This window comes from Ornithodoros turicata, chromosome 3, assembly GCF_037126465.1.
Source record: "Ornithodoros turicata isolate Travis chromosome 3, ASM3712646v1, whole genome shotgun sequence".
NCBI classification, from domain to species: Eukaryota; Metazoa; Arthropoda; class Arachnida; order Ixodida; family Argasidae; genus Ornithodoros; species Ornithodoros turicata.
The window spans coordinates 13,552,160-13,580,049 of NC_088203.1; the positions used below are offsets into that span (position 1 = coordinate 13,552,160).

Sequence of the window (27,890 nt, forward strand, 5' to 3'; positions counted from 1 at the left end):
GTCTCCAGAACTTACTTAAAGGGTTAACGAGCACGACTTTTGTTTACTTTTTATATATACAGTCAACCCTCGATTTATGAATTCCCTCGTTTTATGAACACTAGCACGAGGAACCAAACTTTTCACGTGCATTTTTCTCTCGTTTTATGAACCTCGATATTCGAATAATGAATGGAATTTCTGGGAACCAACTGGGAGTTGCCCAGCGTTTTTGCTCTCAGTTTATGAACGGATCGTTCCGAGGCCAACAAAAACCTTCATAGGGATTATTCGTGGTCTTTTGAATGACGCCTGAACAGACAAAACGTTTTCGAGGTATTGCACCCTGGGTTCTGAACCCCTTGGAATCCAAACAACAAACGGGTTTTCCAGAAATGTTCCTTACCTCAATTGGTGAAATCCGCTGTCACCCGGAGATTAATAAACGTAGGTTAAAAATCCCAGAGGAAATCCGAGACCAGTTGAGTGCGAATGTGCTGACATCTCTTCTTTCGAAGATTGACACAGCAGAAGGCATGGTCCAAAGCTAAATTAAGCAATTTAGTATTGCATAATAACAGAGTGTGAATGCGCTAACATATGTTCTTTGTGAGATTGACACAGCAGAAGGCATGGTCGAAAGCAAAATTACACAATACATTGCATTATAAACACAATCCCAACTCGGAAATACTGTTCCATTTGCTCGATAGTACTCACTTAACGGAATTTTCGATTTATAAATCCCTTGATTTATGAACGATTTTTCGGGGAACCGAGGGTGTTCATAAATCGAGGGTTGACTGTATATATATATATATATGTGTGTGAAAACTGTCTTAATGATGGATGTCAGGTGTTTCGATAGGGCCGCAGTTTCACTGCTTGGCGCGGATGCTGTTCTCCGCAGATATGCCACTGGCACAATTACGAGAAGATGTGCAAAAAAAATTGGCCCAAATACAAAACCTGGGGACGACTGGGACGCCGAGTAATTGACACGGACACATTGTTTGATAGGTATAAAAAAGAAGAGTCTGCTTTATAAAAAATTGAGTGTGTGCATAAATTACAGTGGTCGCAGATTCAGGTATGCATTGGGTGAAGTAAATACGTTAGATGAGTGAGATGCATAGATACAATGTCGTCTATGTGCAGCGGTGACGATGGTGTGAGTCAACCCCCCCTACGTGCGTGGTTCCTAGGCCTGAAGCGCCGTATTGCTGAAGATGTACTTCTTTTCCACTTTCTCGTCCTCGCTCGATGATGACTGAGGCGTGATGCCGGCCGTGATTTTCTGGAAGGAAACGCAGCAGCATGTTAGCAGGCAAATTAAAGGGGGCACTAAAATGCAAAAACAACTTGCTCTCAAATGAAAGTCCGGGTTTCAATTAGTACAGTTCAAACAAAATTAGTTCGCACGACGCCACAGTTTAGAAGAAAAAAAACGCAATGAGGACAGAGCAGTCTTTGGCGGCAACGAATGGGATCCCCAGGAGGCAAAGATTGGCGGCATCCAATGAGACAGCAGGAGAAGAGCGCGCATACCTATCATGCGCGTGTGAATTTCGAACGGGTCTGATCCTAGTGTTCCGTATATGCGCAGCATGATGCGTGCGTTTTTCAGTGTCGATTCACTGAACTGTAGCGCACAACAGTTCTCGCGAATGTTCCACTGACAACATTTACCTTCACGTCATTCTGACAGCGACGCAACATGCACTATGTTTTTCACCGGGACTGCTCCACGGCGTGGCACACCCTTGCACATGCAGAATGGACTTAAAACACCAATGCACGAGCTGAAGCGTTGTTCAAGCGCCGAAGCAAGAATGAGTCTGGCATAATTTTGATTGCAGCTTCGTAACAGAATCAAGGTTTTGAATTATGATAACAAGTACAAAATTGACATAGCGCGTAACATAATTTGAAGTGAACTTGTTTTTACATTTTCGTGCTCCTTTAAGCTATACTTCAGGAGAAGTCAACTCCTACGGGTCAACTCCGCCCACAAATTTAAAGACATCTGTGATTGGCTTAGGCGGGTGCATGATTCCTCTGAGTCGCAACGCATTGCACCCGCATGCTTCAAGCTGTTTGTTTTGCAGTGACCATTCTTGCAAACATTCATTGGGGATGGAGTACTTAGAGCATTTGCATTTGCAGCTAATTGCACGCTTTTGAAGAAAACACGCGAAATGTTGGCGTTAGCAAAACCGGGATTGTCTCTCTTGACTGCCTGGTGTCAGCCATCTTCTCACATGCCCCACTCTCACTGTGCGCTGCTTGTGGAGATACACGTACCACATGACTGCAGCTCTTATGTTGTCTCGGACTAAACATAGTTGCTTCTAGTTTCAACCACTAATGTCCATGTAATATTTCAGAGCAATAACTCATAAAATGTCCCCCAAAAATGTCCCAGGGATGTCCCACAAAAGCCTCGGTAAGTGCTCTTACCTCTCTTAGGGATCCCGGCGTCGTGAATACAAAGTACAGCATGTAAAGAGGAATCATGAGCATTGAGACGAGTGCCATGAACCAGCCGAGCATCTCTCCCCACCATGGGTACTCATATGTCTTGGCATATACCGGTGGTGCGTACTTGATCACAGAGAACAAGAAGATGCCCTGCAACATGTAGAATGTGCACATGTTGACCAGATTGCTTGCCACACTCATTGTGACTTGCTGTCCCAAATACTTACCACACACATGGCAGGTACAACGAAAGTCCAGCTAATCCTGAACAAAATGTTGGGGCGCCGACCAAGCATGGCCTTGATGTTGTCCGATATATTGCTCGTCCCTGCAATACATGACAAAGATCGTGGAAGGGGTGAACAACTTGGAATTTTTAAGCGCTGTGAGTAAATAAGAGGATGAGATACAAATGGTACGCATAATTGTAACACACCAATTGCTGCCTCATTTAGAAAGGTGGGATGTTCCAGGGATCCTGGCACAGCTTTATCAATATTCCTTCTATTACTGACCACTAGGGGGGAATGGGAGAGCTGAATACCCCACCGAATAGTAATCGCGCACAACCGTTGCAACACTCGATCAGGGCAAAGTACTTTCTCTGAAACGCAGGTGGTCAGCAAGATACCTAACCACAAATCTCATCCGCGAAAGCACCACACTTGGCCGAGAGATTCACAGGCAACTGGTGAACGTTCCTCTGATGTAGAACGTGCATGCGCGACTTCAATTCTGTTCGCACCTTCAGTTACATTGTGACGTTTACACACTTGGCCTCTGAGATGAGCTACGTGAAAACCCAAAGGCGTTTTTTCCATGCGTGGGGATCAAGTACATATGCTATGTCATTCATGCTATACATTCATTGCTGTGAAAGAATATGTATTTCGTTTCTGAACCCTTGCACTGCCCCTTTAAAACAAGTGGGATAGCAGTCCATAAGCCCAATGCCTTCTGATGAGTAGCTTCCAAGAGGTGCAACAAGGTGTTTTATGTATCTTGGACATTTGTTCTGCAGCTTACCATAGATCCATGATAGCGTGATAGCTTGGAAGAATACTATAAATAGGAGGGTGATGCCTGTGACGGCATAGTTGTCCATCAGTTGTAATAGGTACATGCCACCCTAAACGAAAAAATATATACGTTTAAGAATATACGTCGAGCAAAAGTTGCATGAACTCTCCGACTGACCTGCGTGACCATTGGAAGACCAAGGAGGAACTGGAAGATGACCATTAACAAGGTGATCAACTTCCTCCTTTCAACAAGCTTTGGCCACTGGTCCATGATTCCTGAGACAATGGCTTCGGAAGGGCAGAACTGTGAAGCACAGTCATTTAATTGTAGGGGTCATGAGAATCAAATTGAAGACAGAGGTGGAGCTACAGTCACTATATAAGCTTATACATATATATATATATATATATATGAATGTATAACTGAGTACAGATGGACGCGAAAACAGATAGACTACAAGTAATGAAGAGACTTGGGAGGCCGTATAAGGGTTAAAAACACTTGCTACTTTTATTACATTAATAATTAAGGGGGCGCTAGGAATAGATTTACAGTTAGGGGTCGACGTTTCGGCAGTCAGCGCTGCCTTCAACAGAACTAAACTTGGAAATAGGTGACAAGGGCGTATATAAGCCCTTGTCACCTATTTCCAAGTTTAGTTCTGTTGAAGGCAGCGCTGACTGCCGAAACGTCGACCCCTAACTGTAAATCTATTCCTAGCGCCCCCTTAATTATTAATGTAATAAAAGTAGCAAGTGTTTTTAACCCTTATACGGCCTCCCAAGTCTCTTCATTACTTGTAGTCTATATATATATATATATATATAAGTAAAATAATAAGACGTGGACAACTGATTACAGAGAAGTTAACAAAAACTATAGTTTATTTAGTGGAGAATTTAATAGGAAAACTACAACATGGTATTTTAGCAAAACGGTCGACATTTCAACAGTGGCACTGTCTTTGTCAGGACTAAAACGGAGGACTTTGAGTCCTGATGAAGACAGTGCCACTGTCGAAACGTCGACCGTTTTGCTAAATACCATGTTGTAGTTTTCCTATTAAATTCTCCACTAAATAAACTATAGCTTTTGTTAACTTCTCTGTAATCAGTTGTCCACGTCTTATTATTTTACTTTTATTCAACTTCGCAGCTGCCTGATATCTCAACCTCTTTAACCTATACAGGGTGTCTTTTTTTAGGCGATACAGATTTTTCATAAAAATACTATGAGCTAGGGCTATAGACATGCTGTTTCCACTTCTATCGTCTCTGGGCCGGCGGACGTTCTTGGCCATATAATTACAGCACAATACAAAAAGCAACACTGAAGCTTCCTTAGTTTAATATATACAGTAAAACCCGCGGATAGCGATATCGCGTATAACGACATCCCTCGTAAAACGATTGTTCATGATTTTACCGTCAAAATATACATTGTTTCTATGGGGAAACGACCCGCGTATAGCGATGGAGACCGCGGTTCCGAGTACTCGTATAACGATGTTGGGCGCCGTCCCGTGCGCGTAACCTCGCGGCGAAAATCGCCGCGATAAGATACAGTAGAATCTCGATGATACGAGTATCACGGGGTAGCGGAAAAAATTCGTATAATCCGAAATTCACATTAAAAGAATTAAACCAAAATAAAAATTGAGGCAAGAAAATAGACAGCGACTGTTCATTTTCCAATACTGTCAGTGAAAGAGGTAGGTGGTAACGCTTTTTTTGTCTCCGTATTTGGCCAGTGCTGCTCAAATTCGCGAGATGATTGAAAAGGCCTAGCACGTGCTTTCCACCCGCGAGTTGCGCGACAGTGTTCTAAAGCGAGCTTCACCTAAAGCACACAGGCGTTAGGCGAAGCCGACTTGCGGAATGGTGACGTGTAGTGCTGCCAGAAGTTGTCCTGCTATGTTCCCTGGTTCCCTCCACGAGTTCTGATCGCTGCTTTCCCAAGCCAGTGCGATGTCACACAGTTTCGCGTTTTTGTTAGCATCTGTTTCTTTTTCTTTTGCTACTCGCGGGGGCGCGCAGTACTACATAACGTACTTTGCAGTGGGTTTGGCTAACTCAACACGGTCTATCTGATTTAGCAAGAAAAAACGTTACATTGACTATGCAAATTTCCGAGTTCAATTCAAAAATTTAATTTATTTCAATTAAAAGACGTCGAAAGTAATTTTAGTAGTGGCAAATTGAATGGCCGGAAGGCAGCCGCTTACCCCATATTTTTCTGTGGATCCGTTTTGTTTTATAATGGTCAAATGACGCGTTTCGTGCCGCACCCTGTATATGTAGTGACTGTAGGTGGAGCGTGTATGGTCTCTTACCTGGCTATTAATACCTAGACATAGAAGCATCATGAAGAATAGGATGGACCACACTGTGGAAGCTGGCATCCTTGTTACGACTTCAGGATATACCAAAAAGGCCAAACCTGGACCTGAAAAGCCACAAAACGAGCAATTAATCGAATGATCCAATGCAAACAGTAACCTTAAAACAATGATTTGCCAATAATGGATAAATCGGTGTGTTTCTTTGCGTGACCATGATTTTAGTTCTTTTTGCTCTTTGAAAAAAATTCTGTTTACCCGGCTACCTGCTTTTAAGCGTGAAGCCAATTCATCTGAGAAACGTGAAATGCAAATGTACCAACCTGAAGCTACTAAACCGTCTTTGATATGCAGGGCGTTTTTTTTTATCATTTACAGATATTTAAAAAAAAGCTGTAGGGCAGCATAAAGGTCGTTTTTGAAGTGGAGCCTTATGACCAGGTAGACATCCTCTCGAAGACAGTATGTAACTACAAGATGATTAATTACCTCAAATTCATTAATTAACTCTTTAACTAGCGGATTTTTAGCAAAATCGAGATTTCAAAATGAGAGACGATCCTCATTGCAAGCCATTCGATTTTTAAACAATCCTGGAACGTGCACGTGCACCGAAATATCCATCACCAAATTTTGCTATGCAAATGAGGCAAAACCAGAACCACGCTGATCGGGAGCACACAGAGCAAAGCACACATTCCACGTCAGTGGGACATGTAATTTGGAGCGATGTAGGGTGCCTCGATGCTTGAGACACCTTAGAGGGACGGAGTATATACTCATTTACTGGCCAGATCAACTGCTTTGCGGTCCAGATAAGCCTCTGTCAATGAAGGTGATGCGCTCCTTAGGTGCACTGTTTTGGTTTCTGCTCGTTTGCACAGCGAAGTTCGGCGATGGATATTTAACAGCACGCGCTCAATTCAGATAGGCTTTCAATGAGGATTGTCTTCCATTCTGCTATCTGACTTTGGGAATGGAATTCCCTAATTAAAGAGTTAATTAATGAATTTTAGGTAACATTGTGGTCACATACGCAGTGGTAGTTCCGGTGTCGCTTGGGCGTGTCTGGGAAGTGGAAGCTACCGCTGTGTGTCGCTAACAGCGCACTACTTCCACCGCTCCGAAACAGTGAACACACCTAAGAAAAAGTACGCTGCTCGCGTGTTCCGTGAACTTTTGTCCCACCCTGTACCATCCCATACATGTCGTTGTTCATTTAACCAACTGCTTTATTCCTCCGATACGTAGGTGAAACCCAAAAGAAAGCATTCTTGGCTTACCTGACTTGACAACGTCTCCTACGCTCTTGTGGGCAAGTTGTGCCATGTGGCCCAAGACAGAGAAAATGACGGTGCCTGCCAGCATGCTCGTCAGCGGATTAATGGTGCACACAATGGCCGAGTCCCTGCAGGAGGACAACAGATCTTATTGCCTGTACAGCCGTAGCTGGGACGGCAAACAAAAACGGGCCTAAGGCATACCTGAAAAAGTTCTGATGGAACTTGTTGTAGCTTCCCAGCGTTACTACTGAGCCGACGCCAATGCCAAAAGTGTAGAAGACTTGAGTGCCAGCCGCCACCCATACCTGCATGGTCATAGCGGTGTTCCATCGTCAGCAAGCTGTTCTGACATATACGTGTTAGCCATGCATTCACATGAGCAACATATCCTCGAGGAATATTCTAATGGAACAAAAGGTAAAAAAAAAGTTGCTCGCGGAGTTTCGCTGTGTGTCTTGTTGAGCATTCGCACTATGCCGTTACGTGACTTAGGAGACGACACCGTTTCCTGTCGTCTGCCACCGAATGTCTTGTGGCTATGCGCTACAGGGTATTCCCCACGGCTAGCAGTGCAAACGCTACGTAGAAAAATAAAGCCTGATCGGTTTAACGACGTGGCCTATTCATTAAGAGTCCGCGAATCATGAATGTGCTTTCGGCGACTGTATAGTTATGGAGACGAGCTGCCATCAGCCGCATGGGCAGTCACTGGGAGCCACAGGAAGCCTGTGTTCGAAATCGCCTGCGGTGGTTGGATGAAGCAGACGACATCCTCACTTTGTCTGGCGAAGGAGTGAGAGCAAGCATTAAGCAGGCCTCCTATGTCAAGGTGGAGTCGGCAGTGTACGAAAAGTCGTGACTTTTAGCGCTCGCTCTGACGTCTCAGCAGGAAGCCATGACGTTTTTCGCGTCTTTCACTGGAGAACGTCACTCGTGTGAATACACGGTTACAGCGCAATAATTTGCGAAACAAACCTTAGCGTTGAGAAGCTGAGACCAGTCGGGTGTGATGTAGAACAGAAGCCCGTCCAAGGAGCCTTCGAGGGTCACACCCCTGACTAGAAGGATGAAGAGGCACACGTAGGGGAAGATAGCAGTCACCCACACGATCTGCACGAAGATGACATATTGATATCCGTGAACTTGGGATCATGTTTCCCGAAACCCTTGCCCGGAGGGCTTGCGTTCTGCCGGACTCGATCGAATTTCTATTAAGCACTGCATACTTTGCCACTTTGATGAAGACCCCTCCAGATGACGACGTACACGATAGCCCAAGAAAGGAAGAGGTACAGCGTGAGTTCCAGCCTCATGCCGCCAATTTCGTGCAGTCCGGATGAGATTCCCAAGACGTTGTTCCTTTAAGAGAAACAAAACATTCCTTGTACATTTTGTAAAAGATGACAGTTTGTATATAGATTTTTTGAAAGAAGAATGCGCCACCATGTACAGGTTCATCACAAAACCTTGCAAGCATCGTTCGAGATGACACGGTTGTTTGGCCAAGACAGTAAGCTGACAATTCACACAGCGACGGCAACCACAGACCGAAGCATCACCACAAACAAGACACAACGTCTTTGGAGACCTGGAAACTTCCAGCAGCTGTTCCTTCTTGTCTTTCGGGCAACATCTTCTGTTCAGTGATTTATATCTCTCTTTATCTCTTCGGTAACCAGGAACAATTCGTTGGGGCGATGTCCATGTCTCCCTTTGAGCTGCACTCTTTGAACTTTGTCCTTCCATCAACTCTTCTTTTGCAAACTTTCTGCAGCCTTTCTTCTGTGTGTTCAGGATTTTGCTTATACAAACGTGAAATTGTAGACTTCATGTAGGCTTCAGTCTTGGAGGTCTTCAGCAGACGTGAATAGAGAGGGGACAAGGAGGACAGGAGGGGAAAGGACACAGGACCCACGAGGAGGAAAAAAAAAAGGACACACATGTCGCGCTCGCTGAAGGAGTGAAGGCGTTACTTACTCCCAAAACTCCACGATGGGAGTAACCGATTTGTTGTGTGGAATGCTGTCGGGATCCGTGACGTTATATTCCCAGCAGTTTTCTGTATTCCAGTGGTTGCCACAGTGCTTCCATGGCAGAACTTGAGTAAACGAGGCGATCAGATAGAACAATATCCACGCCACTATTACCATGTAGTAGATGTTTGATAGGGTAACTATTGTTAGCGAAGCTATTCCAATGCCTGCAAGAAACGACACAGAGAGAATGAAAGCTGTTGCTGCGGCATCAGTTCGGCGACAGAGGGGAGACCTGGGTATTCTCTCACGGGACGCCAGTCAGAATTCTGGGCCAAATAAATTATCTGGAGGTTCGTGTGCCTCTTCGAAGGAAAACAAGTCGTTACAGATTGCTACTTAAAGGGACAGTTCGCCCTCTAAGCTAACTGAAACAAATGTGTCGGGCAGGAGTGTTTGACTCCGAACAACTCGCGTGTAAGACGTTTCGCTCGAAATTGTTGCATTTCCAGCCGAGCCCGTTTATAACGACATTGACGGTAACGCGAAGTCCGATCGTTATATCAGAGTTATCGTTATATACGAGCTTTTGCGAAATCGCCGGTCGGGATCACGTCAACGAAGTAAAACTGCAGAAGTAGAACGCCGCTGAACTTGCGCGTTTGTTGAGAGCACAAAAAAAAAAAAAACATTTTATATAGCTTAAATTGACGCGGCTTTATGCCAAAAGCCTTTCCAAGGACAACATAACCGCCGATATCACGTGAGGCTCCGCACCATTTGAGATAGACTGCTTCGTCCATTGCTCTTCATCCAGTGCCGTAGTCATCATCAGTCTCCCTATCGGAACTGCATTCTCCATTAGAACACGCGGTCGTCCGTTTGGGTGGTGGTGATACGCAATGGTCTGCCAACTCACATTTTGGAAGGCATGGTACTTCGCAACGAGGTTTTGCACCGGTACAAAATCCGTCGAACTTGCACGTGCAACTGGGAATCGGGCGCCTTTCCTCATCGAAACGCATCCCGGAACCGCAGACGCCAACGTAGCACCAAGAGACCGTGGTAGCACGCAGCAAGCCCAGACCACGAGGACGAGAGAACAACGTGGAGAGGGGGCAACTTCCTCTACTCGCGAGCCCATTCGAAGTCTCGCGCCTTGCAACGCGCGCACCTGATCCCCGTCTGTGATGCGCGGAACGCACGTGCTCGTGGAGGCTAAGGCTCTTGAAAATACCGCCTTAATTTGTGTCTAACAACAACAAAAAAGTATATTGCTTCTCGATTTTACCGGCCGCCGGGAGAATTCTGATCGCTATACGCCAGCAAATGCTTTCACGACGATCGTTATATCCATATCCTGTTTACGCGTACTGCAACGGGTGAGCTGACGGGAGCAAGCAGTTTGATCGTAATATCGGAGTTATCCTCCTTTCGAAGATCGTAATAAACGGGATCGATTTATTTGTATTTTGTCTAGATTGTATCGCGCGGGCAAATAAAGGGGGGGGGGGGAACTAGCTAGAGAGCCTCTCATCCGCTCGCGTGACGTTGCATGGCGCTCACTCTGGGCTGCTCACGCACGTGGAAACCAAGATGACAGCCCGCCACAGGAGAACGCGAGGACGCTACGTGGTGGCCTCACCTGACCAAGCGACAGGAGGGATACGCCCTCGGAGCGTCACAGTGTTGCGTCACATATGATGCTGGGCGTGCGTCTCTCTGCGCGGGAATTTCAAATCGCGTGTATTCCTGTGCTCTGCGATGAAGGAACTAAATTATACCGTACAACTTCACGCGACGTTACGTAGAGCATTAGTAAAGTACTACCCTTTCTAACAATAACATATACAACCTGATCCGTCAAGAGCGAACTGTCTCTTTAAAGCATCGAAGACAGACATGACAAGAGCAGCCGTGTGTGTCTTGGTGGCGCAGACTTAACCCAGTTTTTTCTCACCTACCAGAGGGCGCTACAGAATAACTATATTTGGCTCAGATGCTGACACTTTATAGCTGGACCAGCTCTGCCGCCGCGAACAATTGAGCGGGCACACACGCGGACAATGTGTCTGTACCTTTAAACATGGGCGCGATGTCCCAGATTCCGATGCCTCCTCGACTGAGATATTGCCCCATAGCCACTTCGAGGTAGAACATCGGGATTGCAGTGGTGATAAGGCAGATGAAGTACGGGATGAGAAAAGCTCCTGCACATTAAACATTAGACATCCATATAAGATTATGCTGTCGGCCACAGGAAGGAGAGCACTCACCTCCGCCGTTCTCGTAACACAGGTAGGGAAACCGCCAAACGTTGCCCAAGCCGACGGCGTAGCTGATGCAGCCGAACACAAAGTCAGCTTTACCGGCCCATTTGCCCCGTTCCAGGACGAATTCTTTTTGGCTGCTCGTCGCAGACGACGAGTCTTCGTCCTGAAAGGAGACGCGTAAAGATGCACAAAAGGACGAGGACAACAGGTGGAGTGGCCGGCTTCGGTAGCTCAGTCGGTAACGCGCTGGCTTGCTGAGCTCAAGATCGCGGGTTTGATCCCGGCCGAGGGCGATAGCAATGTGGGAGGGGTAAACATTGCTTCCAGCACCGTGTGTCTGAGATTTCCGGCCCAAATTATCCGCAGTCCTACCCGGCGGCACGTGCAACAAACAAACGCAGACAAACCTTACGCGTAACGTCACGGTACCATTACCCTTTTAACAGGTGGAGTGACGCGGGAGGAATGGTCTGATATCTGATTACACGTAAACTAAGGAGAAATAAATAAATGTATTTGGGAGCATCCAATAACACACTTGGGATAAGATTTGTGAGCACCAGGGATTTTCCCAGCACCCCCAACACCCCTCAAAAATCTTGCAACACCGCACCCCAAACACCTGCCAGAATTGGCAACACAGCCCCACAAACAACAGATATGTATGTCACCTACGGGACCCCCCCCCCCAAGATGAAATCCTGGAACATCCCTGGTCAGCACGCTTCCGACCATCAGCTGTAGACTCACCACGGCATTGTTGATTTGGTACCCAAACCGATGTCTGTCCCCACGTCCCCGTACTGGACCGTATTACGTCAGAACACCCTTGTCTATAGGGCAAGCCGAGTTAGAGACTGTAAGGCTAGGGCAGCGCCTCACCATCATTGTACTCAGAGCGCACGCTTCGTTTGTAGAAGTACGACAAACGTCGAGGATGACTTACCGGCCTGCAGATGGGCACTTGCTGTGGTGTGGGGCTGCCGTCATCGTCCCTGCATGGATTGAACAACGCAAGACGAAACGTTGCTGGTGGCTTGGTGGTCATCTCCAGTTCTGTCAAAGAAACAAGGAGAGACTTCTTCTCCACTTGTATTTGGCAAGCATTTATAAAGAGGACCGTCTCCTAGCGATAGCTATAACGGAAGAGTTTTGGCAGACTTCCACGAGCACCGAAGTGTACTCTATCTGTGTGTACACTGGGTCTCACCTTCGAGACATGTTCGTTAATGTGTCGTGACGCCTGGCTTACGCAAGAGCATATCGGACTTTCGCTTATCACGTGGCAGAATATTGACACCGGTATGCACCGGATTTTCTACGAAAGCGGAAGTGGAAAGCGGGAGGATCCGGGAAGGTCCAACTGAAGAAAGGAAGTTTCCATCCCAAGCACATTTTTTTCACGTACACCCAGTAACAGAGAACTCTAGGGGTCGCGCTTCCCCTCTTCTCTGAGCGGATACCAAGTTCCGTATATCCGATCAATATCGTCAATATTGCCTTACTTAAAGCTCACTGGAGTCGCAGAGACTTCAAAGGTCATTACAACAGCGCCCTGATGACCAGTAATCTGCATACCAAACGACGTATGCGAAGGAAAGCGCTTCCAGAAACGTAAAACAGGACATCGCAATCTGCGCCAGTAGAGTTACGCTCTTTGTACAAGGATCTATCCGTACTCACAAGCACGATGCAAAGCACACCCACCAGCAAGTACGCCTATACGGTGTCCATGGATAATGCAGGGCTCATGCAAATGGCATATATGGAATATGCTATCAGGCATTTAGTTAACCAAACAGCTCCTGACCCAATAAGGACCAATCTGGGCAGGCACATATCCATAGGGTGATTTTCCATCGTGGCGGAGCCGTCTATCGTTCAAGATAGGACCCGAAGACGTCCTCAAAGTTCCTGCCTTGGAATGTACCCATGTAAAGGTTTGTTCCATGTTCACTACAGATAAATAGCAAACCGACGGCAGGAGTCTATATACTGTGTCCTCTGGCCACTTATACGCTTTTGCACAAAGAGTACGGGAGGACATCCTCCACACTTTCATCCATTATTTTTAAAACATTACACGATTTCTGTCATCAATGTCGAATTCTATCTCATGTTTCCGTCTCAAACTTCCTGCGTGACTTTGCATGACAATGCCATGCGGAGAAAAACGCCCGTGCTCCAGAGACACAGTCTATTCTACGCGCAGGGATGACTCTGCATTGCGTGCAATTTAGTACGGAGAAAAAGAAGGACTGGAAAGAAGAAGAAGAAGAAGAAGGAAAAAGGAAGACTACAGAAGAAGCAGAAGAAAACGTTCGTGGGCCCGAAATAACGGGAAGCCCCAACGGAATCCAAGGGCGCACGCTAATCGCGGGAAGGCAAATACAAAGGCTTCGTTTATTTACTACAGGATGATGTGACGCTTACGGTATCAGTTGTGGGCGTTGTATAGGTGACCAATGTCTGTACGTGGGAGTACAGCTCCTTTCGGAGTTTTCCATACTGAAAGACATGTCTCTTTCACTGGCAATAATTTTTTTTGCGTGTCATCGTAAGGTTTCTCTGCGTAAAGCAAATTTTCTATTTCCAGTTCAAATGAATGATTATTGCATTCTGGGTCTTTTCATTTCCATGAGCACCGCAGTATTTTTTGGCGCCTATTTTATTTTGTCATATAGGTTTTTTTTCTCACTTGATTCTGGTGTTAGCGCCGCGAAGCAGGTGTGGCTATGAACGGCGTGCAGACGTGGCCAGCGAGCAGGAGTGAGGGAGAAGGGGATCGTATGCGTTCTGCGCAGACTTTTCTGGGTAGCTTTTGACTGGGCACACTGGGGTGGCTTTTGAGCAATATGGGGATGATTACACCAGCCATTTTACAGTGAAACCTTCATAAGCATTATCTTTGTTTAGCTTACGCTCCCTATTTGGCCATTCACCGAATGATAACTCTGATATTGGTATAATTTCTCCTCATTTTACTTTGAGAAAGTGTATTTTTCCAATGTTGTTCTTAGTGCTGCAGTATGTATAGTCCTGAACACTGACTATTTTGCCCTTGAGCTGCGTGTGTCGCATGTAGCCCAGTTCCTATACCGGTGTATCCACTGGGGTGCACCACATTTCAAGAGCGTTTGACTGTTCTGGGCACCAATCAGGAATACGCGGTGTTATGAATGCTAAAGGAAGGCAAGAAGGAAGGCTAAGGGAAGGCTAAAGGAAGGCTCTTGTCAATTCTCCTTCGGTAACTTGCGATCTCTGCGGTTCCATACAAAGCGACACCTATACTTCATTTATTCTCCCAGTAACACATATTCGTTGTGCCAGCATCGTCTCGTTTTTTACGAGACATTGTCTTAAAAATGTCCAGTCACTGAGCTAATGGTTACGGGTTCCAAATCGGGAACTTGGTCGCACGGTATGTACCAGCTTCCCAGACGGATGGTCTGATACAGATACAGGGCCGGATCGGCCGTTGATGCGTCATCTGTGACTACAGCAGGCTCGCGACGTAAAACCACGAATTATTAGTCACGCGCATACTCATCGAATCGTGCACGATTAATATGTGCGCATCTACCGGTGTTTACCCGCAGGGACCGCAGGAGACACATGTTGACGCGAACGTCTGTACTTTGGTCTGGCAAATAGAGGGGGATCGTCTTATGCAAGTGCACGTACGTCTGGTCTGTTGTTGGCCAGACAGGTGAAATTCGGTTAATAGCTCCTCCGTTCGATCTACGGAAAGTTTCCGTTGCGTCTCTCGAGGGGAGGAGTAGGGGGATTATATCGATCAGCCGCACGCTCCAGTCACCCAGCCGCGCAGTAACATCGCCTCCTACAGGGCCCTTACAAAAGGGCCTTTCACATCCATTACGTCTCGTAGATAAACATCGTGCACATCTGCACACAACGTTTGAAAGACAAGCAACGGACGCAGTCGTCCTTGTATAACGTTCTGTGCACGCCCTACACCTTTTCTTTCTTTTCTCTACTTTTTTTTTTGTAATGTATGCGAGAGCGATTGGAACTGGCGATGTCTGGACCGTGAACTTGAAATATTCTTGTTGTTGATCCATGACGACGAAGTCTGAGCTTGGGTAGGCTTTGTCGTCATGGGTGAAGTAGTCCTGTAGCGGCTATATACTCAGAATATGCTCAGAAACCAGAATCCGAGCAGCAACACCTGTTGTCACGTGTCCATTGCGCTGATTCGCGCCTGATTGCGCCTTCTATGTATCCTGCATACAGTGCATTGCAATCTGCGGTACACGAACTCTGCTGGAGTAGCATGGTACCGGAACCGGAAGAGCAAAAGTCACAGCAACTCGTTGTGCTGCCAGCATGGTTTCCTGGAGAATTCTGAGGCCACGTGACAGATCAAGGTGACAGAAACAATACAAGACTGATACAAGAAAAGATACAAGAACCGGAAGAGCACAAGTCGCATGACATTTGCAACTCGTTGTGGTGCCAGCATGGTTTTCTGGAGAATCCTCAAGCCATGTGATAGATCAAGGTGACAAAAACAGTACAAGAACCGGATACAAGACTGATACAAGAACTGATACAAGAACCGGAAGCGCAAAAGTCACATGACATTTGCAACTCGTTGTGGTGCAGCATGGTTTCCTGGAGAATCCTGAAGCCACGTGATACATCATGGTGACAAAAACGGCCTCATGAGAGTTCTAGCGTACTCCGCGCTCCGAGCTCAAAACTGCGTAAGTCGTCAAATGTATTTTTGTATAACGCAGCTCTGTTCTCTAATGATCCCGAGGGAACGGATGTGTGTATCCTAGAAGATCGACTGTCCTGCTATGGCTCCAGTGCTGGTCCGTGCACAGTTGCTGGAAGCAAGTAACAGTCTACTTTGTCACCACAACTACAGTGGCGATCATAAGCCGATGGAGACGAGTGAACACAATCTTCCCTGAGGCTGACTGGTCGACCCGTTCGCTTGTTGCAAGGCAGCACATCCGAATATAGACTAGCCTCTGGTTAGAAACTCGCGGCATATCAAAAGCGAACGGAATAATGCCGCTGTGAGAGCAGAGGCGTAGCCACAAGGGGGTTTCGCCCCCTGTGCCCCATTCCTTCGTGCTGCCCTCTCTCCAGGACCGACGAGAGAAATTACGGGCCCCGGGGACGGGTCATGCCCGGGCCTCCGGCCTCACGTCTCGATAACACATTCCAACAATTTCTTCTTTATGTGATGACGACAGGCCTTTGGTCCCGCGGGCCCCTGAAGTGGCCCGGACCCGGGGCGCCATCCCCGTCTGCTTCACCCTCTCGCCGCCCTTGCCTCTCTCCATCTGTACACGTCTCTGCTGTACGCCGCCCATAGCCATAGTTCCTTCGAGGCGCTAACACGGAGCCAAAAAAAGGGATGTTTCGGGGGTTCAAACCTCCCGAACTCGTAGTTTCGGTAGTGCACTTGGGAACCGCAAAAAGGGGCAAATTCCTCCTCTCCTTGTAAAGTTGCCATAGAATCCCTGCTAAAACATTTACTTTTGCAATACTTTTCGTGGAGGACAGCCTGTTATCGAAGCACGAGTCATAGAGACACCGCACATAAACATTTCTTTCTCACATGACATATGAGGGGAGCCAAGAAATGTCTGTGACGCAGGAGGGCGCTGGTCACCTATGGACTGCGTACGCGCCAATCTCCTCTTTCTCCTGCTTGATGACAATAGACACGCGCCAATCGCTAATGGAGGGCTAATCGCAGATAACGGCGGCATAGTGTTCCTTTCAATGACGTAACTTGGTTCTCACTATCGGCGTGCCCCACAATTGCCTTCTTCAGCCACTCCAACTCGTGGGGTAAGTGATAATCAGTACCACAGATTGAAGGGCACGGTGTAGCAAAATCGTGTTCATGACGAGACGGGCGCCGACCACCGAGCAGTGAAGCGTCACCACGGTAACCATCGCCGATGTTTGACCTGCGTTAAAGGTCCCATCAACTAGCGTCCCAGGACATATATAGGATGGTATACAGGTGCAACGATTAATAATGTGATGAGGACTGCTTACAAGAGCTTGCGTCTAAAGGGTGAACTCGTTACAGGACATATAGGGGACAGGGGCATCTAAAGCTACGGACCCACTGCCGGCCAGGAGGGCCACCGGAGAACGTCGGGTGTATCACACCCACGTTCGTCGTACGCTCCTGAGATACGGCGAGACACGCGTACGCGCTACGAGGCAATCGTTTGTTTTCGAGCCGCGTGGTTAGCACATACATAGATATAGAGCAGCGGAAATAAACAATGTGGCCGGAAACACCTTCCTTGCTTTGATTGGTTGGTTGCCGTCCGGAGTTCGTCAGTCGCCAAAGGAGGGACTGCTTGGACGGCGCCGGAAAAACGGGCCTCCGGTGACCTTTCTGCCGTTACGGGCGCTGGCCCGGCATAGGAAGCGCGGCGCGGCCGCATGCTCTGGAGCCTTTAAGGGCGAAACGCATTGGACGTTTTCTCAGCGTCAAAACGTCGCGCGTACGCCATGGCCTTGCACACGCGGCGAAGAAACGCCAGCGAGGCGACCACCCGAAACGCATGGGACGCGTACGGAGCGAGTGAGCGCCACTGTTGCTATATTCGTCGACCACAAATATCTGTTAGAACGAGCCGATGCTCTTCTTTCCTGTGGTTCCTGCGTTCCTTCATTCCAGACATCATTAAAATGTACAAGTAAATTTAGTGTGATGGATAATGTCCCAAAAAATTATGCGAGCTGCTCATACGCCACCTTGTCTGCCGCACGACGGCCATGGTTCTGTCTACTTCTCGGAAAACGCGCCCAGACGCGCGCGAATATCTGTAGTCGACAGATTCCGGCGTACGCCCTCCGCGCCCGTTGAAAAACTGGTTTTTACGAGGTCACACGCACGCCGAGCGCGCGCCCGTCCTGAAAACGTCGGAAAAACGCTCCATGCGTTTAGCCCTTAATGTTCGCCGTACCTCAAGGTTTTGCTTGCTGCGTGCTAGATTCGTCGCTTCTCAGCGTATAACGTATAAGAACGATTATCTAACGCGTGAAATCCAGAGCCATCTGCCTCTGATAGTAACTGTCAGAAAGAGGCACGACTCTACGACATGCAAGAACATGTCATGCTCAAGAACATTCGTGGCACAGCACTTTAGCGTAATCAATGCCTATTTTGTACTAGAATTTGTTTGCACTTGCATCAACTCTTGTTTCAGGGCGATCAGCCTATATGATGACAAATGGCCCGTCATGTAAGCTGCGCATTGTGTAGCGGAAATCAGCTGGACACCACGCAAATAATATAAGACGCTAAAGACGCACACTTCGCCGTGCCCACAAGTGGAGCGTCTGATAATGGGCCCATCGGAATAGGAACCCTAGTAACCCCGCTGGCCCGTTATCTACCTGTGTGAGCATCTTAAGTAAGTGGTTAGAACCAGCTACTACTGGCGTGCGCAATTTGTTTTCAAGACGGCGAAGCGATTTTGCGTTTGAAGAGAGTATTGATAAACTAACGAGGGAGAGAGAGAGAGAGAGAGACGGAAGAAGTACTTCGGGTTCTATCGATAAGGCCACGTGCAGTAAGGGACAAAGGAACACGTGATGGTGGCAGCATTGTCCGACCCTTCTGCTGATCCGCGGGGCAACGACCACACATTGAAGGTGCACAATGTGCAAGTCGTGTACAAGAAAGTACATTTCATGTTGCGTTTCTAACCCCTCTATGACATGAGACATGTTTTCAGGATGTTATGTTGGCCACTTGGCCCACGCAAGTCACATAATGAAGTATCCTGAAGTGTTCTTCCAGGAGGGTTTTGCTTCCGGCCTTCCGTTATCACGCAAAGAGTCATATACTCATATTGTTCAGCACGTCACGTGCCATTGATCCTGGCTAAGGTCAGTTTAGTTTGAAGGTTCCCTATGGTGAATAGAATAATCAGACTCAGGTGGCTGTTCACAAATATTCGGGCGAATACGATCTATACGTATACGACAGAGCGGAAGTATATAGGTACACCTTTGTTACCGCATTCTTCTGTTACTACACAGTTGAGTTTTAAAGCTCTTTCATGGCAACATTTCGCAGTCCGAACTTACTCAGAACCTCAATAAGAAGATATCTGCGCGGGCTACCCTCTATACTCCAGCTACAGCGTAAGCTAACAGCGCTACAGCTAACAGCGAAAAAAAAAAAAAAAAAAAAAAAAAACAGAATCAAAATCAATGTGTCCTGTATGCCTCAGATCAGGATCCCATTTACTGTGACGAGGAGCTGGCGATAACCGACGGAATCAACAAGGTGGGCAATTTACGTTCTTACCAAAAGGTGCATCTGAAGTGATTTCTTCGAGTCGGAAGCATCAGGGAGACAACTTGTTCGCTTTCGACGTCCTGTATTGCATAGCACGCGCTTCAAAGATATGATACTTCGATCGATAAACTGAAGAATATTGCGTACTCAAGTATTATGATAAGCCGTAATAGTAAGACAAGTAGGGGTATAACACTTGTGGCGGTCAGTGATAATACCGTATTTCAAACGGAAACACCGAAGGACGACTGTTGGTATACACCGTGGTCGTAAAAGGCTCATATCGGTTTACATTCTTTCACTGCGAGGAAATCGTGCCACGTTTTCGGAAACCTCTCGTTTTAAGCCGTTACGCGTCATTTCCTGAACAGAGTCCCGTCAGCCATGCGTTTCTGCGAAAATAGCGGAGCGTCGGCCCAGCTAGGAACTGGAGTTTTGGAGCACCTGGTCGATGACTCGGCAACCTCCCCCCATCCCCCCCACCGCCCACGCGGTCTCACGCGCGAACATTCTTAGACGTCACCTCTTCAACAATATATTTGGGCCGCGCAATTTTTGCGCTCCCACTGCAATAATAGAAAGCCAAGAATCGCACCGGGGAGCGTCAATCATGCACAGCCACTACTTCTATACGACAAGTGCGTAATCTCTCTCTCTTCTCCCTCTCTCTTCTTTTTGTGCAACTTTCGTTTTCATGTTGTTGTCATCAACTGCCATATATACTGCAACGTGATGTGTATAGGCTTCGACAGACAGCCCGTAAGCAACACATAAAGGAAACATTGTTGCATGACGACATCGTGGCAGACGAGCAGGTGATGTAAAAAGAGACTGCAGCGCCTCCACTGCCAGTAGTTACTATTATTATCGTTCACTATTACGGATGCGCTCTACTGCTAAAGGAGGTCGTATTTTTATTACAACCTTTTACGATGTTTTACTCGATTTCTCTCCCAGTTTCGCAGAAAGACAAAATCGAGGATTGAACACGGAAGTTTCTTCCTACGCAAGAAAATATCGCTCACACACTCTCAGCCTGGTAGCAACGGACAAACGTATCTTCAAAACAAACAGGGGAGGAGTAATTTTACAAAGGTCGTACCCGAGATACTTCGCGTATGCGGCTCGCAAAGCGCGCTGCGTGACCTCTAGCGGCGGCTACTGGAACTAATGCTGGCGCGACACTTTCATCACATCGTCATGAGATTACTCTCGGGCTGGTTATTAGCCCGTCATAAGAATCGGGCTTTTTTTTTTCGGAGTTCAAAACTATAGCCTAGCCATAAAATACACGGTATCACGGTACACGCTAGAGAACTGCCAATATGGTGCGCGCTAAAAATAGCTCTGGCTATAGCTAAAAACAGCTAAATTCGGTAAAAAACTGCTAATAGCTCTGATTAATTAATTACACGAATTAATTAATTAGTAATTACAGTTCTGATGATAAATAAATAGTATCGGTCATTCGACAGGTCTATCGTTTCGTACCGGAAGTTATGTGTAGAAGTACCCGTAACTATTCCCGTCTTCAAGCTAGGAACGGCACGAATATAGTCCGGCAGCCCTAACAGAGTTACTCCGTCTGTGACATTATACTGTGACGTCATCAGGTGCAGCCTATAGGAAGAGGTGAGCGCGGATACGATTGACAGTATCCGCATCTGCACGGCGTCTAAGCATGTAAGATCCGCGCGGGTATTGAGTATATAGGAACATCCATCCGTTCATTGCATTTGTAGGAAAAAATCTGCATGACGAAACCGCCCCCCCCCCAAATCATTAGGTTCCTTCCTTTCCTCTCCCCCGCTACGCGCTTCGACAAATAACCTCCTCCCCCAAAGTGAGGGTCTGGGTCCACCCCAGTGGAGACGTAGAGTGATCAGCAAGAGTCATTAGTGCTGTGAACAGCCATTGCAGCTAATAAGGTCCAAGAGTAGGGCGGGGCTTAAACGTGCCGTATCTTAGGTTGAAGATTCTAAATAACATATTGGACATTGAAGGAGGAGGCAAGCCAGCTCGTTCAGGGTGCAGGATTGCAGCACTTCCTTGTGGCTCATACGGTTGACAGAAGACGGAACACGAAGCAGAAAAGCCAAGCCAAGTCTAGTCTACTTAGTGTTCCGTCATCTGTCTCACGCTCATGTACCAAGGAATAGGTGCGAACCTCGCAGCCAATGACACGTTGTAATGGACCTTTTCACAATGGCCCATGTGCATGCGTATGACCTTGAGGCGCCGGAGAGGATTATCTCCGTCTTCACTAGATGGCGCACTATGGGGACGACAGAAGTGAGGACCAGTGGGGAGACCGCACGAATGACGCGACCTTATGTGAAAAAGATCCATTCTTGGCTACTTAGTACAAGCGCATGAGAGATATTCCTCTCTTTGGAACTATATTCTGATTAATTATATTTCACGACATGTTTCTATGTCGTACTACTGTCGCATTGCTAAGAGCGGATTCACACATTCGTTTCTGTTCACGTGCACCAAGTAATTCACAAGCAGATATGCGAATCACAGATCAATGATTACGATTGACCATGTGCGGCCGGCTCCTGGAGCCAGCTGGAGCTGGTCCTGGAGCTGTTGTGGCGGCTTTGAATGGAGCCAGGAACGCCGAGGCGGCGCCGCATTTGAAACGCATGTGTGAACCCAGTTGTACAAACAGTTTCACAGGCGGTCCCGACGTGTTCTCACACCTACAGGTGTCATCTATTGGTACCGGAGCTTTTTCAAGCGTCGCTTGACTGCATGCAGTTTCTTCTGGCAGCCATCCACCGATATCCTACATTCTGCTCTTAAACATTCACTCGTTATAACGTCGTTGAACCCGGATGCCGAGTACTTCTCTACTCATTGAAACAAGTAAAATGAATAGAAAAATAAGAGAAAAGCAACTAAAGCAATATCTATGTGACAGTACCTCATCAGTTGCAGGTATCGAAGGAAAAAAAAAAGTCGAGATAATAATTTGAAATAAAACCAAACGTAAAGCAAAACACTACAGTGTTTTTTGAGTGCATCGCACGTTATTGCTGGCGCACGCGCAAAACATAGGCGTTCGCGCAGAGCGCAGAACCACCACGCTATGCCTTACGTACGCAAAGGCGATAGCGTATGATGTACTAAAACTCTACTATTCTTCGTCCCGATACCCGTAAGAAATGATATAAGAGTAGTAGGACACACCGCCTAAAGAAAACAAAACAATAACGAATACAATAAACTTGCGTGTCGCGTTGACGGGAATGTTGACTTCATCCATGACGTCATCATTTAATTCCATATTCAGACCAGCGTACCCTGAGGTAATAATGGTGAGCTTTAGTATAACGTACGCTATCGCCTTTGCGTACGTAAGGAATAGCGTGGTGGTTCAGCGCAATGCGCGGAGCTCTATACTTGTTTTGCGTGTGCGCAGAACCCCCAACGCTATCCCTTACGCGCGCAAAGGCGATAGCGGACGATGCACTAAATCTCTGTAATGAAATCCTCTCCTGCCACCCCACTCCTTTCTGCAGTCTGTACGCGGCTTATAGCCACAGTTGCTTCGCGGCGATAACATGGAATTAAAAAGACACCGCCGACACAGTTCGAGATCGAACGCTGCGGAGAAACTATCAACTATACCGTAGTGTGGATAACTTCCTCGCGTCGTCTGCTTTTACACGTTTATTCCGCGTTCAGTGCAGTAGGTGGAGCATTGGGGGAGCATCGTACCATCGCGGCACAAGTGATCTTGTGGTGATTATACACTAGAATAGACGACTTCAGAAAATCCCAGTGCTCCTTGCGCACGCATTGCATTCTGGGCGCCTGCTGGGCGTAGGAATGAAGAATAATCTTTCACATTTCGCCTTCGCTGACCTTGACACGACGTGGACAATGAACCGGTAGGGGAGAAATCGGAACAGTTTGGAGGCCACCAGTTTCTTTCGTATTAGTAAACTCCCACAGTTCAAAGCGGCGCTAAGCACGCTGGGACTTTCTGAACTCGTCTATTACGGAAAAGAACCATCAACTCCGAACATCGGCCGGCGTGCTATGCACACTATAGAAAGATGACAGTATCTACCCCTATATAGGTCGATCTCGCAGCCAATACATCGTCACTTCACGTATTTGTTGTTGTTGTTGTTGCTGCTTCTATCCGCAGATCTATGGTAGTGGCCATAGTGGCACATGGTTCTTCGAAGTACTTCCGCTGTAGTTTACAACCTATGGGCGTTGACAAGAAAACATGGAGCCGGTAAAACACAAGGTTTTTCTGTTTGTCAGAGCCGCCACCGTTGTGTTGCTAAATGAGGAACCATTGGCGCCGTCCCGTCGACACTGCCGCCACACATTGCACTTTCTTTCTTTCTTTCTTTTCTTTTTTTTTTCCTCGGCGGCGCCACAACATAGCGTATTGATGCGCGGCACGCCGTCGGTTGACGGCCACGAACTCTTGTAGCTCACGGAGCGCACGCAGCGTCATTCCGTCATTTTTCGTCCATGTCCACATTGTCGTAACACGAGAAAATATTTGTGTTTGATGCCGTGGAGTGCCATCGCAGTGACCAACAAGCGGTCTCATCTGTCCGGGAATGTCAAGGTAGCTCATTATCGTAGATTCTTGGCGCAGGATGCTGCAAGCGTCGTCAGAAGTGCCCCTGTTTCTTTCTACCTTCCTTATCTTTTTCCTTCCGGCGTACCTGCTGCTCCGGTGATACCCCCTGCCCTTTAGAGACGCAGATGCACGGTTCAGTGCTGCCGGTATAAGTATAATAACAATGGTTAAAATGCGGGGCTTTGCGTCGAGCCGCGGAGCAACTGTGACTATGAACAGCGTACAGACGTGGACAGACGGGCACAGGACAGCAGGAAGGAGTGGGGGCAGGGGGTTAGTACGCGTCCTGGGCCGACTTCAGAGGGAACTGTACCGACATTCACCAGCTCCCGTGGCATAGTGGTTAGGATGATCGCTTTCCACGCCGAGACTGGGAGGTGACACCGGTTCGAATCCTGTCACCGGCTGTGCTGTCTGAGGTTTTCCCTGGGTTTTCCGAAGACTTTCCAGACGAATGTCGGCACAGTTCCCCCTGAAGTCGGCCAAGGACGCATACTAACCCCCCTGTCCCCCACTCCTTCCTGCTGTACTCTCTCCATCTGTTCACGTCTGTACGCCGCTCATAGCCAGAGTCGCTTCGCGGCGCTAACACGGAATTAAAAAAAAAAATGTACCGACATTCGTCTCGAAAGTCTTCGGGAAACCCAGGGAAAAACCTCAGACAGCAGAGCCGGTGACAGGATTCGAACCCGTGTCACCTCCCAGTCTCGCCGATTGGTTCGTCTGCGGATTATAAGTTTGTCCCCACCTGAGGACTCATCAACGACACCTCGAGGGTCGGACGTATTATTGGCAGGTTCGAACCCGCGATCTCGGAGTCAGTAAGCGCACGTGTTGCCAAGCGACCATATCCTTCGTCGAACACGCAGGAGGCAAGCAAGCTGCAGGGTGCAACGAACTTGTAGGCATCATAGCTATGCTTGGTGTGCGAGGACAGATCTGTTTGAGTCTCTCCTCTTCGTGTGTGTAGTTTCTATTGCTCCTCATCCTCAAGGAATATGTTACCAACAAGACCGTCCTTCCTCCATTCCTTCCCACCTGTTATTCACGATGTTCTTCTGCAGCTGAAGACAATAACATAACTCGATTCTAAATTCCTGGTTGGCTTTATATAATATGACTTAATTATGAATGGCTTTACATGAAGTAGTTCTTCTGGAAGTATTCCGTAGCAGGTCTTTATATTTTATTTACCAAATCCAAATTAAAGGTCAAGGGGGCTTGATGCATGGGTGATCACTAACTAGGTATATATAATGCAGAGACACAGTTCAGTCGACTGCTTTCTCTTAACATATTTAGAGTCGACGCCTGTTCACTTTTCGTATCTCCCCGCCTTGCGTAGTTCGTTCAATATGGATGTAACGGCGGACGCCTTCGGGAGAGATCGCTGGAAGGGTTCTGTGCGACGACGGTATGGGTATACTAACCCACCGGCACACTTATTGCCGGTCTTGTCAGCAAATCCACACCGCCAGGAAGACCTTCACTAAGTTAGTTCTGGTCCCGTGCACTGCTTCTGGGTAAGATATGTTGGCGTGGTGGCACGTGCGAGGCTTTGGTGTCACGGATCAGTGGATGGGGATTATGGGGGTTCGCACCACATCAAAGAATGTTTGCTTCGTGTGTCCTCTTGTTGTTTTAGTCGGTTTCCTGCTGTTGTCTTCGGTGAAGAATACTCTTCTTTTTCGTTTTTTTTTACGTTCACTTTCTGCCTTTTGGCTACTCCACTTATATCGGTTTTGGCGCACTATAACCATACTTGTCCGTGCGCCATAAAAACCGGAATCATCATCACTCCCTTCTGTAGTTCAGAGTGGGGACTATATAAAGCGTAGGCCCTGAACGGGTCTGTCACCACTTCAATGCAGCCCTCATATTCGCATCTTCCGAAGCAAAGACCCGAAGGGTCGTGTTGTTGACCTATTTCCGTGGCTCTACTCTTTGGCTACTTCCAGTGACCTGTGAGGTGACCCAATGTTTGCAAGAGATTCGAGACATTTCTTTCTTCTCGACGCAATACTGCGCGTCCTACCGGGCTCCACGCGCTTCTCCTCTTGTAGCATCGATTGGATGTTCCTACGCATTGTTTGCAGCGTAGAATCCTCCTGTGTTTTTTGTCCCCAGTCCTGAATCGTATCCGCAATACGCGAACCGTTTGTTCCTTCACGGCATACTACGCCACACGGCAACTTCCAATGTCGAGTACACAATGCAAACACGGCAATTTGCATCGAGTATTCGGAACTGACCACGTCGTCCATTTATAATAGACAACATTATGACTTGTCCGTTTAAGCAAAACGGCGGATACAGTGCTTAGGTGCGGTGCACGCGCTACAATTAATGATGTTGATGTTGACGAAAAAATAATAGGGAGCAATAGGGCATTACAATTAAGATGAGAGTTGCGTGAATCTGTTCGTGGGAATGTTAATGGGCATTATTATGTTACTCTACTAAAGTTACCTTCGACTGTGAGGCAATCAATCGAACAATTTATTCTTCCCAAAATTTACTGCGGATGATGGTGCATTTTAGAGGAACAAATGACAGGTCAAAAATCGAAAAAAAAGGGGGGAGGGGGAGTGCTCTGACAATTATCCGCTGAACCAGTTGCTACAATGGACCAAGACGGGATGGATCATGTCTTCCCCAGGAGTACCGGCAAATCGCCTTTCACGTCGCAATAAGCCTATTCTTCTACCCGTAAAAGAGAAATATATTTCCGCACGTACTACATATCGAAGTTACGCTTCCCCGCACACAATCCCGCCACCCTCCAACAGATCCCACATAATTTCCGTCCTTATATAAGCCTGATATAAAGCCCTAAGCCGTCCGCTCAAAAAAAGAAAAAAAGAAAGAAAGAAAGAAAAAAAAAAGAGTACTTATGATCGGCTTAATTGATGTTGACGGTACGGGTTGGAATCAATATCCGTGCATCAGCGTAATATTTGGAACACAGCCCACGCTTCAACTCGTCACAAATCCGTCCACATTGCAAGTGACTCGCTCTGCGCAATTCTTGGCATACCTCACCCCCCTAAATATGCAAAAAAAAAAAAAAGCGGTTAATTCCGGAGCTGTGGCTTAACAGGTGTCACAAATCAGATTCGAAATTTCCCCAAAAATATGTTGTCAGATGGCAAGGAAGAAAAAACAGATATGCACAAATAAAAATAAATAAATAAATGAAAGACGATAAAATACGTGCCCGATAGCCAAGAGACATGACAATTCCACAGTTCGATAGAAGGTAGTTTTAGCTAAATATATTCATGAAAATCGCGTATTCAGTTTACCTCATATATATGGTATGCAAGGAAGAGACAGGGAAGAGCATCTTGCTCATATCGAATCAAAAATGAAATTATACGATCGGGATTTATCAACGGTTTGGAGTCGTATCTGTCAATTGATAGATAGTAGAGAAGATATAGTGGAGCCTTACCTTGACAGAAAAAGATGCAGGGAAGATGCGGTCTAGCCGTTCTCTGATGATGCGGCTTCGGACTTCTTTTGACGGCTCTCGGAAAGCAGACGACAAATTTCAGGAGAGGCGCTCACGCGGCGATCGGGCGCAGCGGAAAATTCCGCGCCCGTCT

At 47.1% G+C, this 27,890-nt stretch overlaps 1 protein-coding gene across 1 annotated transcript; it reads right to left on the reverse strand.

Annotated features, from left to right (window-relative positions):
- Window positions 1–988: 988 nt before the first annotated feature.
- LOC135388134 (sodium- and chloride-dependent GABA transporter 1-like) lies at window positions 989–27,833 on the reverse strand. The gene is made up of 15 exons (XM_064617489.1): window positions 27,737–27,833; window positions 12,297–12,406; window positions 11,354–11,513; window positions 11,156–11,287; window positions 9,082–9,304; window positions 8,331–8,463; window positions 8,080–8,214; window positions 7,306–7,409; window positions 7,105–7,229; window positions 5,816–5,928; window positions 3,658–3,786; window positions 3,487–3,589; window positions 2,688–2,788; window positions 2,440–2,610; window positions 989–1,276 (listed from the first exon to the last, which is right to left on the reverse strand). Exons 2-15 carry the CDS (start codon window positions 12,396–12,398, stop codon window positions 1,181–1,183), a joined length of 1,827 nt encoding a protein of 608 aa, XP_064473559.1. The 5' UTR covers window positions 12,399–12,406; window positions 27,737–27,833; the 3' UTR covers window positions 989–1,180.
- Window positions 27,834–27,890: the final 57 nt, after the last annotated feature.

What these genes read in the sequence shown, in the direction of transcription:
- LOC135388134 (XM_064617489.1), bottom strand. Translation starts at nt 12,398, where the DNA reads ATGACCACCAAGCCACCAGCAACGTTTCGTCTTGCGTTGTTCAATCCA. An exon ending in AAGTGCCCATCTGCAGGCCG is followed by an intron (nt 11,514 to 12,296) that starts GTAAGTCATCCT and finishes GTCTCCTTTCAG; the next exon opens with GACGAAGACTCGTCGTCTGC. An exon ending in TTCCATCAGAACTTTTTCAG is followed by an intron (nt 7,230 to 7,305) that starts GTATGCCTTAGG and finishes GTCCTCCTGCAG; the next exon opens with GGACTCGGCCATTGTGTGCA.